This window comes from Dasypus novemcinctus, chromosome 15 (assembly GCF_030445035.2).
Source record: "Dasypus novemcinctus isolate mDasNov1 chromosome 15, mDasNov1.1.hap2, whole genome shotgun sequence".
NCBI lineage: Eukaryota > Metazoa > Chordata > Mammalia > Cingulata > Dasypodidae > Dasypus > Dasypus novemcinctus.
In genome coordinates this window covers 100419328-100436985 of record NC_080687.1, presented here as the reverse complement: position 1 = coordinate 100436985, position 17658 = coordinate 100419328, and the positions used below count along the sequence as shown (strand labels likewise).

Below are 17658 nucleotides of genomic sequence, written 5' to 3'. Positions count from 1 at the left end.
GAAGGGACCAAAGGGGCCGGGGGACCAGAGGGGCATGGGGGCAGAGAGGACCAGAGGGGCCTGGGGGCAGAGGGGCCTGCGGGCAGAGGGGACCAGAGGGGCCGAAGGGACCAAAGGGGCCGGGGGACCAGAGGGGCATGGGGGCAGAGAGGACCAGAGGGGCCTGGGGAACAGAGGAGCCTGGGGCAGAGGGGCAGAGGGGCAGAGGGGCCTGGGCGACTGGAGGAGCCTGGGAGACCTGAGCGCTAAGAAGCGTGGTCCTAGCCGGGCTCGTGGAATGGAAAAGGCACCAGTGGGAAAACGGTGAGGTCTAGTGAAGGCTAGGGGTTGGCTAACAGGAATGTACCGGGAGCCGGGTATAACTGACCAGCGTAGCCCAGTATGTCAGGGTGGACATGAGGGAAACTGGAAGTCTGGGACTCTGTCCCTTCTCCGTGCCTTTCTGCAGAGGTCGTAAGTGCTCCAGCCTGAAGGCAGCTGTTGGAGCACACCCGCAGACAGTTCTAACGAGCATGCGCAGGGCACACTGTACCCCTTTCAGCACACTTGCTGCACTGAAATCCTATTAGTTTAATGGAATTCCCTGAGGACAGGGGGCACCTCTTAACTAGATAAATTCTGTGAAGGCCATTCGGATAGTGGGTCCTCAGTAGAAACCGCGCGCGCTCTGCCTGCAGGGGCTGCACCAAGTCTTGGTGTGTATTTCCATCTTTTTCTCCCATTTCTCAGCAAGCTCCATTCTTTCCCCCATTTAGCCAAACAAATTCTGTTTACTGGTCTCACTGAAAAAAAAAAGAAAGAAAGAAACTGGATCGAATAACTGTTTAAAAGTAGTAGAGTGATAATGGCAAATTGAAAGTAGGATTTTAGATGCCTCCGACTTATTATCCTTCCAGTCTTCCCCTTAGCGAGTCCCTCACAGCAGCTGTTTTTCTTAAGATATCCACACCTCACGTTTCACACTGCCTTAGGAAGACCTTGAAACTTCAAACCCAAAGAAATGAATGAAAGGTGAAAGTTCAAGCAACAGGGCAGAAAAGGATCAGCAATTTTCAATCAGAAGGCCCCACCTTAAGTAACATCCATTAATAGCCCCAGCACCTAAACTTGGCCGTAAATAAGAAACTGTAAGGTTTGTGTGCATTTGATCCAAAATTGTGCCACGTGGAGTGACTGCCCACCTTAACTCTTTGCATTTCCACCCAGAACTACCAGAAACCCAGTTATGATTATTCTGTATTGTCCCATTTACAGTTTCTAAAGTAAATACTAAAACAGACCGTGCTGGGAATGAATGTGTTTCGAGCAGTTGAGCGCCTGCCTCCCACACAGGAGTTCCCATATTTGGTTCCTGGTGGTTCCTAAAAAAGACAAACAACAAGCAGACATCAAGCAAAAACATCAAGCAAACAACGAGCACATAAAAAACAAGCAGAGAGCGAGCAAAAACAGCATGCAAGACAACAAGCTTTAACACCCAGAATGAGCAGGGAGCGGATGTGGCTCAAGATATGCCTCCATGTGGGAGGTCCCAGACTTGGTTCCCAGTGCTTCCTAAAGACAAACAACAAGCAGACATCGAGCAAAAACAATGAACAAAGAGCAAATAAAAAACAACAAGCAGAGAACAAGCAAAAACAGCATGCAAGACAATGAGCAAACAACGAGCAGACAACAAGCAAAAAAAACCCAAAATGATCAGGGAGCGGATGTGGCTCAAGCAGTTGAGCACCTGCCTTCCACACGGAAGGTCCTGGGTTCGGTTCCCAGGGCCTGCTAAAGAAAAACCAAAACAATGAGCAAAACCAACAATCAGAAAACGAGCACAAACAACAAAAATGAGCAAAAAATAAAACAGCGAGCAAACAAGGGAGCCATCTTGGAGGGCGAGGAGTAGAGTTTGCTTATATATAGCAAAATGCTCTTATATATATCATGGCTTATATAACATCTTCAGAGAAATTTGACTTTGGGATCAAGGTATTTTTCCCTTTAAATATGTTTAAAAAATTTTTTTTTTACTTTGAAAGGAAAAAATAAGATCTATAAGCCTAAAAGAAGTATAATGAAATATATACTAGGGAAGCGGACGTGGCTCGACTGATAGTGTCCACCTACCATATAGGAGGGTCCAGGGCTCGATACCCAGGGCCTCCTGACCCGTGTGGAGCTGACCCACACGCAGTGCTGCCGAGCACAAGGAGTGCCATGCCATGCAGGGGCATCCCCACATGGGGGTGCCCCACGCTCAAGAAGTGCACCCTGCAAGGAGAGCACCCAGCGTGAAAAAACCATAGCCCACCCAGGAGAGACACCACACACACAGAGAGCTGATGCAGCAAGATGACGTAACAAAAGAGACACAGTTTCCTGGTGCCACCGAGAGTGCAAGCAGACACAGAAGAACACACAGCAAATGGACCCAGAGAGCAGATGGCAGGTGGGAGGGGAGAGAAATAAATAAAATATAAATCTTAAAATATATATATACACACACACACACACACACACTATAAGCCTAAGAGAAGTATAGTGAAATATATATTTCATTTATGTGAATTTCTTTTTGGCCCCTTCCATATGCAAATGTATGTATAATTTTAATTATGTTGTATATATAGTTTTGTGTTCTACCTTTATATGTCTGGAATATTTTAAAGTTACCTTGGGAAGTGGATTTGGCTCAACTGATAGAGCATCCGTCTACCACATGGGAGGTCCAGGGTTCAAACCCCGGGCCTCCTGACCTGTGTGCAGCTGGCCCACGTGCACTGCGTGCAAGGAGTGCCGTGCCACACAGGGGTGTCCCCTGCACAGAGGAGCCCCATGCGCAAGGAGTGCACCCCTTGAGTACAGCTGCCCAGGAGTGGCGCCGCCCACATGGAGAGCTGACGCAGCAAGATGACACTGAAGCAGGCTGGTAAGACAGGGAACAGACGGACCTGGAACCTGGCAGAGTCCACGTGCACATCAGTACCCCAAGGTGGCTGCTGGAGGACCCCCACCCCCGGGATTCTGCTGCCCAGAACAAAGGCTTCTTCCTGGGAACAAGGAAAAGTCCCGGATGTTCTCTAGGCACTTTATCATTGGTCCTCAGTAAGGAATTGGCAGGTGGGTAATCAATCAAATCCGCAAACAGCTGGAGACCCCTCCCCTGCCATTAGCTAGGGGGTGGAATAATAGTTTAAAAGCCAGCCTTGAGGCTTGCGCTCTCTCTCCCTCTCCCTCCTCCCTCCCTCCCCTTACTCTCTTGCCTGCGGACCTGTCCTGTCCCCTGTGTGCCCTGTCACCATTTTTCCTCTGCCATGTGGCCACACAAGTAACCCTGGGGACTTATAACCTATAATGGGGAATTGTAGCTTGTAAATCAGCCCTCTTCATCCCTTTTCACCCCCATCACTACCTGGGACCCCTGCTTGTTATTTTCTGTTGTTTACTCCCATTTCTCTTCCCTCCCTGCCTGAATATATTACTGGCCTAACTCACCCGTCCTCGTGCTCTTGAAATTCATTTCTCTAGCATAGTCAAAGAACCTAATTAAATCTGGTAAAAACACAGTAAGATGATGTAACAAAAAGAGACAGATTCCCGGTGGAGCTGACAAGAATGCAAGCGGACACAGAAGCACACACACAGCGAATGGACACAGAGAGCAGATGGGGGGGGGGGGGGCTAGGGAGGGGGAAGGAGGAGAAATAAATTAAAAAACAATAATAAATAAAATACTTGGGTAGGACTTGCATAAAATCTGAATACCATCATGCAGCTAAATAATTTTTCCATAATTGGTTGCCAAAGTGGAGGTCACATCAACAGTTAAACTGAAGCAGGTAACGAAATCCTTCTCACAGATATAATACAGCTACGATCCCAAGTACCTCTGAGGCACAGAATTTGGGCCTCAGAGGTCCTGGGTTTCTTTTGTCCCCCATCGTCTTTTTGGTGCATCACTTCGCCACACAGGTCTGGGATGCCTTGTTTTTCCACTCGTACCAGGAGGTGCCGGGACTGAAGCCGGGTCCCCCGTCTGGTGAACGGGGGCTCAGCAGCTTGGGCCCCAGGCGCTCCCTCACCCCTTCTGTCAGCTGTGCGCCCTGAGCTTTCTGGGCCTCTTTCCTTCGTGTTCACTAGATCACGGAGCCACCAGCTGCCACCGTACACGGAAGACTCACTAAACTGTACACGTAACTGTTATTTTTAATTATAAGTCAAAGGGTAAAAGGCACAAGAAAATCTGCTATTTCTCCAACTGAATGAATACAAGTCTAACCTGAAAAAAAGAACAGCAACCCAAGAACTTAAGGCAAAATTTAAAAACTGATTTCTAGGAAGTGTTATAGGCCTTAGAGAATTCACACCCTAAACAGACAGAGCTTCGTAGAAGAGCGAGTAAAGTGGGCTGGGGTAGGGAACAGGGCTGGACAGGGGTTGTGTGTTTAACGACGGCGCCATGCCAAGTTGTAGAAGATGGAAGCGTCCGTACTTGAGCAGGTCCTTGCTGACCCTAGGCCACAAGGCCCTACCCCAGTCCTCAGGTCGGCAGCGGCCAGTGAGCCTGGGAGCCCGAGCCCCTGCGGTGTCGTCACATGAAGAAGCGCAGCCGGAGGCAGGTGCACTGGGTGGCTGTGGCGCCCGTCCCCACGCCCTGGCCCGTGCTCTTCGGCCATCCTCGTCCCCTCTCGCTCACTGGACCGCCGTCTCCCGGCGGCCTGCGGCCCACCCCTCCTGCCACCCCTGCGCCCGGGCCCCTGTGCCATCCTGAAGGGCTGTGTTCCAGGACGGCTGCCACGTGGTGAGGCTCGTGGGACAGGAGGCGCGGCTCACACCAGAGCAAGGTCCCGTTTGGCATTGTGATGCCATAATTAAAGGTATTTGGGTCCTCAAACCTTTAGGAAATGTGGACAGAGGCGGAGTAATAAGCAGGAAGCCTAACTCCATGAATGAGCACATCTGGGGCGGCTCTTTTGCTCTGCAGTCGGCTCCCCGGTGAGGCTGTGGGAACGTGGGTTCAAAGAGGCCAGGGGACTGGCTGGGGTCGCCCAGCTAGGGGCGCGGAGCTGGCATCTGACTCTCGGTTCTGCCGGACTCCAAAGCTCATTTCCATTTTGCCCTTGAGTTTAAAACCTCACAGCACTTCTACATTTTTGTAAACCCTGTGATACTATTCGAGGACGATTTTAATATTCACGCTTTCCCCCTTTGCATTGTTTCCAAGGGAAAATATACATCCTATGAACCAATTGTTACCCAAATATTAACGATTCATTTAAAAATCTGCTCCATGAGATTGAGAAACATTTCCTTGGGCATCATCCATCAGCCACTCCCTGCCAGCCAGCTCGCTCCTTCAGCGCCAACACCCAGTCACAGTTGTCATCTTCTTCCTCAAAGTCCCTGTGAAAAACAATTTGGAGGTTAAGCCTTCATTTTAGGGCAGAGTAAGAGTCTGCTGGTGGAGATAAAGCCAAATTCCACCACAACAATATTTAATTTTTAAAAAACGAGCTCCATAAGGCAATTGAGCAGAGGAAAAAAGTACTTAGTGCTTTCAAAAATGTAAAACCTAGTGTATTAAAAAATATAAGTCCAAGTTGAAAGATTATTGCATAGGGCCAGTAAGGAACGCTGAAATACCCATTACTCACCCCAGAAAACAGATCAAGATATAAATGTTCATTTATGAATAAAGGTAATGCACGGTCTTCCTAAACCTGAGATTACTATGGTAATTACGCCACACGCACACAGACAGATGAAGTTTCATAGTAGATCACAACATACGTGTCCTCCTCGTCCACACCAGGCTCAAGTCTCTCTGGATCCAAGAGGACAGCATCGTGGCCTCCGTCGACGCTGTCTGGTGCTGCTGCTTCTTCAGACAAGGGGCCTTTCAAGAGCCCTGCTGAGCCTCCAGAGGAAGAGTGACAGAAATGATGGCAATTTAAACAGTCTTGACTTACTTCACCAGTGTTGGAACTAGCCTCCTCCACAGCTTGCTAGTGGCTGAGGACAACGCTATGTTCTGTATTTTTCTTTTTTTATTATTGACTTTTTTTTCTGGTTTTGTAATGCCTCCCCCCATCACCCAGCATGATTTGTGGCCTAAAATAAGCCCAGTAAACATCAGTATGTGGATTAAATTTTTAAAATAGCACTTTCTTCAAAAGAAACTCAGAAAATTACCATTAAAAGCTTCAAATATAAGAACCCACATTAAAGCATTAAAGTTTACAGTTTGAATTTAAGAGTACAGTTGATTATTCTTTCCCTTGAGCTTTTTATCCCCCAAGTTGTTACAATGGAGAGGAACAAAAGTAAGGAATAAAAGAAAGACTGCATGCATGCTGTTTTAGCATTTTCCAATAGTAATTCATCTCAGATTTTTGCTTACAAACCCATTGCCTGACATAAAAACATGCACCAAATGTGGCTTTACAAAAATCATTTCAAAATAGAGCTATGATATTATATATCATATAGTGGTTTCCTTGTACACCAAAGCTGTTTGGCTAACTGGAAATATGCTTCATATCACAAAAGCCATATAAATAAATATAAATAAAGGGAAAATAATTAAATATCAATTTTTAGAGTAATGAACTGGTGCCCTACCAACCTCCAGTGGTGTTTAATGAGTTTTCCCTTTCTTTTCAAAGTATCATTATGAATTCATGACACTGTCATATTCACTGTTTTATTTTTTAATTTTTATTTATTTATTTTATTTATTTATCTCCCCTTCCCCCCACCCCTCATTGTCTGCTTTCTGTGTCCACTCGCTGTACCCTCTGTGTCTGCTTGTACCCTCAGTGGCACTGGGAAACTGAGTTTTTTTTGTGATATCATCTTGCTGCATCAGAGCTCCGTGTTTTCAAATGCCACTCCTGGGACAGCTGTGCTTTTTTTTCACGCGGGGCAGCTCTCCTTGCACGGTGCATTCCTTGAGCGTGGGGCACTCCCACGTTCAGGGGGCGCCCCTGAATGGCAGGGCACTCCTTGCATGCGGCAGCTCTGAGCGTGGGCCAGCTCCACACGGTCAAGAGGCCCTGGGTATCGAACCCTGGACCCTCCCATATGGTAAGGAGATGCTCTATCAGTTGAGCCACATCCACTTCCCTCAATATGTTTTAATAAATTGCAACCATTAGGCTTATCTCACCAGAACCATCTTTGACCACTGGGAGCTCCTACAGCCACCTGTGTCCTTTTTAAAAATATGTATGTATAATAATAATTATTAATATTAGAAATGTTGTGAGGTTACATAGTGTAGCATTTTGTTATGGTTATGAATCCCAAAAATAGATATTGGATTATGTTTGTAATCTGGTCTGTACCTGGGCATGATTGAGTTATGACTTGGGCTTTGATTGGGCCATGTCATTAGGGCATTGAGTGCTTGCCCCTTGGTGGGTGGGGACTCACAGATAAAAGGCATGGCAAAGGACAGAGTTAAGGATTCCTGGATGTTGGAGTTTTGATGTTGGAGTTTGATGCTGAAGCCTTAAGCTGGAGCCCGGGAAGTAAGCTCACAGAGGAAGAGAAGCCAGCCCTGGAAAGAGAAGAACCCTGAGCCCAGAGAGAAGCAAGACCCAGGAAGGGAGGAATATGGGAAGCCTGAACCCTTGCAGACATCGGCAGACATCTTGCTCCAATACATGAAAACATACTTTGGTGAGGGAAGTAACTTATGCTTTATGGTTTGATATCTCTAAGTTCCTACCCCAAATAAATACCCTTTATAAAACCAACTGATTTCTGGTGTTTTGCATCAGCACCCCTTGGGCAACTAATATAGAATCTGGAACCGAGGAGTGGGGAAATGCTTTTGTAATTACCAAAATGCTGGAATGGTTTTATATATAGATAAGGGGTATTTTTTGGAGGAATTGTGAGATGCTTGGAAGAAAATCCTATAGCGCTTTGAAGAGTGTTGACAGCAATATGGATGCTAAAGAGACTTTTTATGAGGCCTTAGAAGTAAATGATGAAACTATTATTGGAAACTGGAGGAAAGGCGATCCGTGTTTTAAAGTTGCAGAGAACTTAGCAAGATTGACTCCTGGTGTTTTATGGAAGGCAGAATTTGAAAATGGCGAGCCTGGGCATTTAGTTGAAGAACTTTCCAAAGCAAACCCGGAGAATGTGGCTTGGCTTCTGCTTGTGCAGCTTATAGGAAAATGCTAGACAAGAGAGCAAAGAAAACAGAAACTGATTCTATAAATTCCGAGCCTCTGGAAATCAAGCTTCCAGATGAAAGTGCCCCATTGGAGGACTTAACTAAACTTGGAACTTGGAAATCAAGATTGAAGATGCAGTTATCTCAGAAAGACTTGTGGAAAGTCTTACTGTCTGATGGCTTGGACCCTTGCTTCCTGCCAAACCAACAAGGTTTTTTGAGAGAGCTGTATGAACAAAATCACTGTCGGCTTGGACTAAAAGAGGCATGGAAAGGAGAGCTTGAAGGAGAAACAGCTTTAAGAGGAAAACCATGGAAGCTGAGAGCTGGAATTAAAATATCATCTTGGGCCAAGAGAGGAACCCCACCCATGTGTAGAGAGAGGGTGAGTTTGCCTCAGCAATTGAAGAGGGTGGATGTTCCTACCCAATGTTTGGGGAGAGTTTTGCCACCCCAGGGTGTACCCTGGGTGCAGCACATTCTTCAAGGTCAACACCCCACAGGTCTGAGAGGGGTGGGCCTGCCCCCGTGGATTAGAGGAGGCCTGGTGGTCCACTCGTTGCTCTGAGAGGGTTGAGCCTGTTTGCCTAAGGTTAGGGGGAATGCTGTCTTCACATCCCTGTACTAGGGGGGTTAAGACTCTAAGCCAGAGATCGGGTGAGGTGTGGCAGTCACCCCAACACTCTTGGAGGAAGAGGTCTGGAGCTTGGTCAAAACCCAGATGCTTGATGAGGGTAGAACCAAGAAAATGGCTTTTGGGCAAGCCGGTGGAAAGGGTGGGTCCCCATAAGGCACCAGGGAGAAGAAACCATCATCTCAAGTGTGACTCTCAGACTTTGACATCTAATGAAGCATGTCCTGCAGGTTTACTGAAATGTAGAGGACCCATGACTCATGTTTCCCTCCCAATTTCTCCTTATTGTAATGAAAATGTTTATCCTTTGTCCATTTGTGTACTGGAAGCAGATAAATGGTTTTGTAAGTTTCAGATATCTACAGCAGATGGGACTTTGCCCCAAGACAAACTGTATTTCTTTAAATTGACAGTGATATGATTTAGTACTAGCATTGTTACTGATTTAAGGTTTTTCAAATATTGTAATATCTTTTTGGAATTCAGAGGGTGAACTGTAGCAGTTTGATACGATTATGAATTCTAAAAATAGATATTAATTATGTTTGTAATCTGGTCTGTACCTGGGCATGATTTTATGATTAGGGCTTTGAGTCCCCACCCCTTTGGTGGGAGGGGATTCACAGATAAAAGGCATGGCAAAGGACAGAGTTGGGGGTTTTTAATGTTGGAGTTTTGATGTTGGAGTTTGATGTTGAAGTCTGGAGCCCCTGGAAGTAAGCACACAGAGGAAAGAGAAATAAACCCCAGAAAGACAGGAACCCTGAGCCTGGGAAGAAGCCCTGGGAAGAGAGGAACTCTGAGCCCAGAGAGAAGCAAGACTCAGAAAGAGAGGAACACAGGAAGCCTGAACCCTCGCAGACATCGGCAGCCATCTTGCTCCAACACAGGCAAAAAACTTTGGTGAGGGAAGTAACATGATTTAAGGCCTGGTAACTAAGCTCCCACCTACCCCAAATAAATACCCTTTATAAAAACCAACTGATTTCTGGTATTTTGCATCAGCACCCCTTTGGTCGACTAAAACACATAGATATGACATATTTTTGAAACAACTTTCCTAAAATGACAGACTCATCACTGGACCAGAAATAAAATCTAGGGCCTCTAATTGCTAAATCAAAACTCACAACCATTAATGTTCCTTAATACCTTCCTTCCAGGCACCAACTCTTCCTCAGGCTCCCATAGGGCTCTGCACACAGCTTTCTCAGGAAACATACTGCATAGCTGTATAATTCTCTTTGTGTGCTGGTCTCCCCATCAATGATTTCCTTCAGGGTAGGAATTGTGTTTCATTCTTTATTTCCCAACCTAGCACCTATTAAGTACTCAATAAGTGTTTATCTAATGAAAAATACAGGCTAAATCTGTTACAATAAATCAGTAGAGACTTAACACACCATTCATGCTCCTCTTGTTATAATATGTTAGATCTTAACCAAGCAAGGTGACTTAGTAATTGACTTATCACCTTACACACATGCACATGTACACATATGTACACCTCCGTAATGCGGTCCCTTGCCTCAGACTGCTGGGGATAATAGTATGAAACGTTACTTGGTACAATTTTAGTGAAAATGTAGAAACAACAATGAGAAAATCAAATACCGGTTGTTCATCTTTTTTGAGCTCTAGCTAATATAACAGAATTCCAGTCCAAGAAATCTTGGAGTTCCTCAAAGTTTACAATGATGACATCTGAGCTGTAAATCCACTAAAGAAGTGGTATATTTGCATGGTAAAAACAGGCTGTTCCTCGAAGAAAGTAATTGCATGATTATTAAAATAAACAAATGAGCAAATAGAAGATAGCTCTATGGGAAATTTTAATTACAGCTTAAAACCAGCTAGAAAAGATTCAAGAACCCCTGAAAATACAATGCTGTGAGGTTTTTAAAATAATTTTAAAAATCAAAGGCTTTCCGTGGTTACGTAACAGACATGAATCTCACCTGGTTTACATATGGTGTACGTCTGAAAGGCCAAGCTGAGGTCAGCATTCTTAAGGATGTTCATTAAGGTTTCAGGGGTCTCTTTGAGCCACTGCCTACGGGTAGTATTTTCACTGTACTTTATTACAGAACCACCTAGTTGTGAAAGGTAAAAATTAGTGTCAAATTCATCATATGTTACCAATCAAATGTTATAACATCAAACGTTAACATGATATTAATAACAGAGAAAACTGGGTGCATGTAAAGGGGTAGTACATGGGAACTCTGTACTGTTTGTGCAATTTCTCTGTAAACCTAACACTGCTCTAAAAATAAAGGTTATAAAAAATCAGTGCCAAATAAAATAAGGTTATCAGCATATATCTCCCAGATCATATTTAGGGCAAAGTTAATTATAGTTTATTCTCCACTATCTTGTCTCTATGAGCAAGATACATCGTGTCTTTACGACCAAAGATCCTCAACCAAGTGACATGAAAGAAAAAGTAAACGAAACTCTAGCACATTAAATAACTATGAGAAAATGAGCTGTAATAAAATAACAGTACTGAGTCTTACTACCAACTCTGTCATCCTCTGAGGTTAAACTGGAGGCGAGTATGGGCGCACTTTCCAAAGTGTGAGCTGCTGTCGTGGACATGTTCTTCTCCCACTGTCGCCTCTGAGGACTCGGGGAACTGGCTTTCCTTGGATCGACTGGTTTATTATCTGAGTTTAAGACATAAAAGAGGAAGGCCAAACATTATTTTATTTATTCATCTATACTCATATACCCTAACAATAATACATTAGTATTTTATTTTCTCTTTCCAGCTCAGGTCTATCAAGGATGTTCTTTTAGGTCTAAATATTAAAGAAAATAAAAAAAGAAGAAACTAGTCATTAATGTGATTGTTTTTTAAAAATAACATATATATACTTACATATTACAGAACAAGTAACAATGAAGCCCCAAGTGGACTTATATACACACTGCATGCCATGCTTTTTTATGGCAGATAGCACACAAATACTATATTTCCTAGTGTCTCTTATTGATAAACACTATTCTCTCTCTTTTTTTAATGGATAAATAAAATATTCCTGTAACATTAAATAAACACGTGAATAAGCAAAAATCTGCCGGACCACTTGCTTATGACACTTAAGATCTAGTCGCAGGAAAATTGGTATTCCTTTTCTATTCCCCAATTCCCAAGCTATACAATGATTAGAATTTGAGTAACTTACCTTTTTCTTCTCTGTTGATTCTCCTCAAGGCATTTTCAACCAAATTTTTATTAATGCTTTCTAAATCAGCAGAGCTACACTTTCTACCTTGCTCTCCCTCTTGCTTTAAAAGAGATTAAAAATACAGATTAATGGTTGAATTGCTACAAAATGGTAAACAAATATGCAAAGTCAGCTATTTTCATTTTAAATAAAAACCACTGAATTTAAAAAACACTGATGGTTAAAAAAATACATAAATATATGTACAATAGCTATATATATCATATATATACATATACATTTTATATATAAACACATTAATACACATATATATATGGGGAGCAGGTGTAACTCAGTGGTTGAGCACCTGCTTCCCATGTACGAGGTCCTGGGTTCAGTCCCCAGTACTCCTGAAAAAAAAACCACAAATACATACATAACATACACCTGTATTAATATATATTACTCACATGAATGTATTAATAGTCATACAACATATATACGTACAGGAGGTATATTAATAGCCATTATCATCAACTATTGAAACTATGAAGAAGACACAAAAAAGTGATAGAGATATCTGAGCAGTCTTTATCAAGGGGCTTGTCATGCTGAAATATCAAAACGAGATCTTTCATAAAGGTGCTATATAAGGTCAAAATTTTCCCACTTAATTCAGTGTTTTTCCAAAATACCTAATTTCTTGATTTCACAAAGTATGGTAGTGGACTATCCAGTCTTTACTAAATCTGCATATATTTCAAGAAGGAATAAATACCCAGTGTGTGAAACAGTTGCTGGCACAGATTCTCAATTATTCATTGAATAAATAAATCAATACAACAGTGGCCTTCGGTGGCGCGTTGAGCTACCTTCTCATTTCTACACAGTGTTCTCCAGCTTCTCCTACACCTGGGGGCTCACAACTACCATTTAACGGTGGTGGCTCCCTGTAGCAACCACCTCCAAGGTCCCCCATGAGGACCCCAGAATCTTGGAGGGGCAATGGTGAGGAGAGTCTGAGCTTCCCTCCTGCTCTGGTTTGAGTCTTCTGTGGGTCCCAGAAAATCCTGGTCTTGAAGCCCCCCCACTCGTGTGCCTGTAAACCCACTGTGGGTGGAACCTTTGATCAGATCACGGGACCCAGGGTGGGTCTTAATCTAGAGCAGTGTGATGTCATCGATGAATTCCAAAAAGAAATTTTGGATTACGTTTGTAAACCGATCTTTTCCTCTGGGCATATTAGAGTGTATTTGATTCACGGGTTTCATTTTTACTTGATTAAATAATGATTAAGGCTTTGATTGGGCCATGTCAGTAGGACACTGAGTCCCCAGCCCCTTTTGGGAACTCACAGAGAAATTGTACGGCAGAGAAGGGAGGCTGGAGTCTTGAGCTGGAGCCAGGAAATAAACACACAGAGGAGCGTGGTCATGAGGAAAGAGAGAAAGCCCTGGGAAGAGAAGCAAGCTGTTCGCCTAGTAGTCTACAGCTGGCCCTGTGAGAGAGCAGAGCAGCTGAGCCCAGAGAGGCAAACCCAGGAAGAGAGGAGCCCAGGAAGCAGGAGCCCTGGCAGACAGCAGCCATCTTGCTCCATCCTATGGCAACAGACTTTGGTGAGGGAAGTAACCTATGCTTTATGGCCTGGTATCTGTAAGCTCCCATTCCAAATAAATTGCCTTTATAAAAGCCAACAGGGAAGTGGACTTGGCCCAGTGGTTAGGGCGTCCGTCTACCACATAGGAGGTCCGCGGTTCAAACCCTGGGCCTCCTTGACCCGTGCGCAGCTGGCCCATGTGCAGTGCTGATGCGCTCAAGGAGTGCCGTGCCACGCAGGGGTGTCCCCTGTGTAGGGGAGCCCCACGCGCAAGGAGTGCACCCCATAAGGAGAGCTGCCCAGTGCGAAAGAAAGTGCACCTTACCTAGGAATGGCACCGCACACACAGAGAGCTGACACAACAAGATGACGCAACAAAAAGAAACACAGATTCCCGTGCCGCTGACAACAACAGAAGCAGACAAAGAAGAACACGCAGTAAATAGACACAGAGAACAGACAACTGGGGTGGGGGTGGGGGCGGAAGGGGAGAGAAATAAATAAATAAATAAATCTTTAAAAAAAAAAAAACAGAACTGTGTTCTAAAAAAAAAAAAGCCAACAGAGTTCTGGTATTTTGCATCAGCACCCCTTTGGCTGACTAATACATAATCCTTTACTGGAGTCGGAGAGGGGAGAGGAAAAGCTGCCATTTTACCCTGCCATGTGGGAGAGGGTGCCATGATCACCTGCAGCCACATAAAGACAGAGAAACAAGTGTCAGCAGAGCAGCTGGAGCAGGAGCAGTGAGGCCTGGAGGAGAGGGCAGCCTTACCCCTCAGCACCACAGCTGAGCTGGGGAAGACCGCGAGCCCAGGGATAAATAGACAGGCCCGGAGGAGAGGGCCAGGCCAGCCCCCACTGTGTCTCGCCACGTGGCAGGAGTCCAGGAGGGCCAGCAGCTGCCCTTCGATGAGGCAGCACCTCAGATGAGACCTTGATCTGGACATTTCACAGCCTCAGAACTGTAAGCTGTTAACCTATTGTAAAAGCCACCCACTTCTGGTATTTTGCATTGGCAGCCTCTAGCAAACTAAGACCCTTCCCCATCCAGAACTGCTCTCTGCTTTTACAGCCTCCCCTCTGCCCCCTCGGCCTGGACTCCTGCAGCACCTTGCTGGCCAGCACAGTAATCTCTCCTGCCTCAAGTCCTCTGTCACCCAATCGAGGTTTCTGCTCTTTCTTCATTTTGTTTACATACCCACACCCTTTTCATTTTGGGCAAATACATGGCTGAGTCCGCTATAAATGGCATTAAAAGTTCAGTGGTGACCATGGGCCAAGGGACTCAGAAAACTTTTCAGGGTGATGGAACTTCCATATCTCGACTGTGGTGGTGATTACATGCATGCAGCAGTTTGATATTATTGATGAATTCCAAAAAGAAATATTGGATTATGTTTGTAAACTGATCTTTTCCTCTGGGCATATTAGATTATACTGGATTCTTAATTAATCAGGTAAACCTCTTGTGTCAATAGGGCGCTGAGTCCCTGCCCCTTGGTAGGTGGGGACTCACAGATAAAAGGCATGGCAAAGGACAGAGTGGAGCGTTTTTGATATTGGAGTTTTGATGTTGGAGTTTTGATGTTGGAGTTTGATGCTGAAGCCTTAAGCTGGAGCCCCTGGAAGCAAGCACACAGAGCAAGAGAAGCCAGCCCCAGAAAGAGAGGAACCCTGAGCCCAGGAAGAAGCAAGCCCTGGGAAGAGAAGAACCCTGAACCCAGAGAGAAGCAAAACCCTGGAAGGGAAGAACCCAGGAAGCCTGAATCCTTGCAGACGTCGGCAGCCATCTTGCTCCAGGTAGACTTTGGTGAGGGAAGTAACTTATGCTTTATGGTCTGGTATCTGTAAGCTCCTACCCCAAATAAACACCCTTTATGAGAACCAACCGACTTCTGGTATTTTGCATCAGCACCCTTTGGCTGACTAATACAATGAGTATATAAAATAATTACCAAAAAATAAATGATTTTATTGTATATAAATTATACATCAATAAAGCTGAAAAATATATATCACACAAAGAAAAAAGTAGAGAGGCAGAATATATTGCCTTTGTAGTAACATAATGCTATAATGTTGTCATTTGTAACCTCAGGTTCATTAAAAAATCTACAAGTTTAATTGCTAGTATATTCCATAAACAGAATAATTTGTTGTTATCACCGTTTCCTCTTTGAAATAAAAGGTTGATTAAAATATAGAAGAAAGAAAACAAATCGTCAGCAGTCCACTATTTAGCGAGGTAGGTCAGCTGTTACTACTGATGACTATCACAGCCTTGGTGTGAAATAACTTCACAGCTGCCTATGACCAGACGAGATGGTCAGGACTGAAGCGGCAGCCTGCAAAATGCTGACCTGATTCATGGGATAATGGAGAGTGTTACGGGTTGAACTGGGTCCTCCAAAAAGTTCAAGTCCTAAACCGCAATGCTTCAGAAGTGACCTTCTTTGGAAACAGGGCCCTAGCTGATGGAATTATTTTGGTTAAGAGGAGTTCACACTGGAGAAGCGGGGCCGTGGCTCAGCACAACTGGTGTCCTTTAAGGAAAGGACAAGGCACACACAGACAAAGGCACAGGGAAGCGGAGGTGGCTCAAGCGACTGAGCTCCCGCCTACCACACGGGAGGTCCCAGGTTCGGCTCCCTAAAGAGAAGACGAGCAGACAGCGAGCGCAAAACAGCAACAGTGGTGGTAGTGGGGGAAATGAATAAATAAATCTTAAAAAAAAAAAAAGCCAAGGCCCACAGGGGAGAAGCCATGTGCAGACAGAGGCAGAGACTGGAGCAACACAGCTACAGCCAAGGAGCTCCAAGCACTGCCAGTAACTGCGGGTAGCTGCCGGAAGCTGCCAGAAGCTGCCGGAAGCTGGAAGAGGCAGGAAGGACGCTTCCCTAGAGCCTCTAGTGGGGCACAGCCCCCCGATGCCTTGACTTCAGGCTTCTTGTCTCCACAACTTGTGAGCAAAGACATTTCTGTGGTTTTAAGCCAATTCGTTCTAGCAGCCAGAGGAAACTAAAATAGGGATGCAATAGAAGATTGTGAACAGAAAAATGTAAAGATCACAATGGAGACCTCAAGCGTCTCAGCTGGCAGTGCAGCTACCAATCTCTTCACAGGCCCAAGTTTTAGCTTCACGAAAAGATAAGAAATGACCTAACCGGAAGGACCAGATCATGTGCTTCTGGATATCCCAGTTGGTACAGTTTACCCAGAAGATGATGCCTCCTAAATTTAATTTTAAAGCACTTACCATTGTGTTTGCTTCATTTCCCAAAGCTATCCCGATTCTGATGGGATCTGCTTCAAAAGTAAAAGCACATAAAGGCTCACACGATTAACCTTCTAATTTGATTTGCATAAAGCTGGAGAGACAAATGAAGGCTTTAAAGTCAAAGAACCAAGGTATTAACATCAGGCTCCACACAGACAGCCAGCTTTAACTGCCTGGTAACAGACCGCAGTGCCAGAAGAGGCGATTTCCTTTGTTTCATTGTCATGATGCGCTCTACTGACAGCTGGAAGACCTCTCCGTTGACCTACGCCAATCCGTTTTCACACGAGGAGGCCAGATACGGGCACCCCCGGGGTCAGCGCCACCTTCGGCCATGCTTCTCCTGACAGCGCCCACAGCAGGCTGCATAGGTGGCCCTAACGAGAAGTGAGCTGCTTATTCCCCCCCAGGGGGCCAGCAGGGGTCAGGGGGAAACTCGGGCCACGGCCCCCTGTGGCAGGGAAGGCCCTGCTTGCCTCGCCTCGGGCAGGGCCCGCCGTCTGCGTTCTGCACTCGGTCAGCAGTTAAAAACGGTCACGGAGCACCTATGAGGACAGGCGCTGAGGACACAGCAGTGAGCAAGCGGGACCCCGTCCTGCCCGCGTGTCCTCCGCGTTGCTCTGGTCTCAGGGTCCATGCAGTGGAGGAGAAGCGGCCGAGCACCGTCCTGAGAGCGGAGCCTTCCTACTACAGTTTGCTCCTTTCTTGTTAGAAACTATAAAACTACACTTTTCAAAACTACCTTGAAACTTGTCTTAGATTGCTTCTTGCACAACCCAGGATTTTAAAACCAAT

At 45.1% G+C, this 17658-nt stretch overlaps 1 protein-coding gene across 16 annotated transcripts in view; it reads right to left on the bottom strand.

Moving 5' to 3' along the window:
- Positions 1–4177: 4177 nt before the first annotated feature.
- NEK3 (NIMA related kinase 3) overlaps positions 4178–17658 on the bottom strand; it is a 43826-nt gene continuing 30345 nt past the window's right edge. For 12 of the 16 annotated variants that reach the window (XM_058276751.2, XM_004484752.4, XM_071208314.1 and 9 more), the window contains 6 exons: positions 16843–16892; positions 12005–12107; positions 11333–11482; positions 10772–10906; positions 5782–5908; positions 4178–5394 (listed from right to left, as the gene is read on the bottom strand). In XM_058276751.2, the coding sequence (XP_058132734.1) occupies positions 5310–5394; positions 5782–5908; positions 10772–10906; positions 11333–11482; positions 12005–12107; positions 16843–16892 (650 nt within the window). In that variant the 3' untranslated portion in view covers positions 4178–5309. Of the gene's footprint in view, positions 5395–5781; positions 5909–9964; positions 10088–10771; positions 10907–11332; positions 11483–12004; positions 12108–16842; positions 16893–17658 lie in introns of those variants that run through there. The other 4 variants (XM_058276759.2, XM_058276756.2, XM_004484750.5 and 1 more) reach the window with 3 other exon arrangements.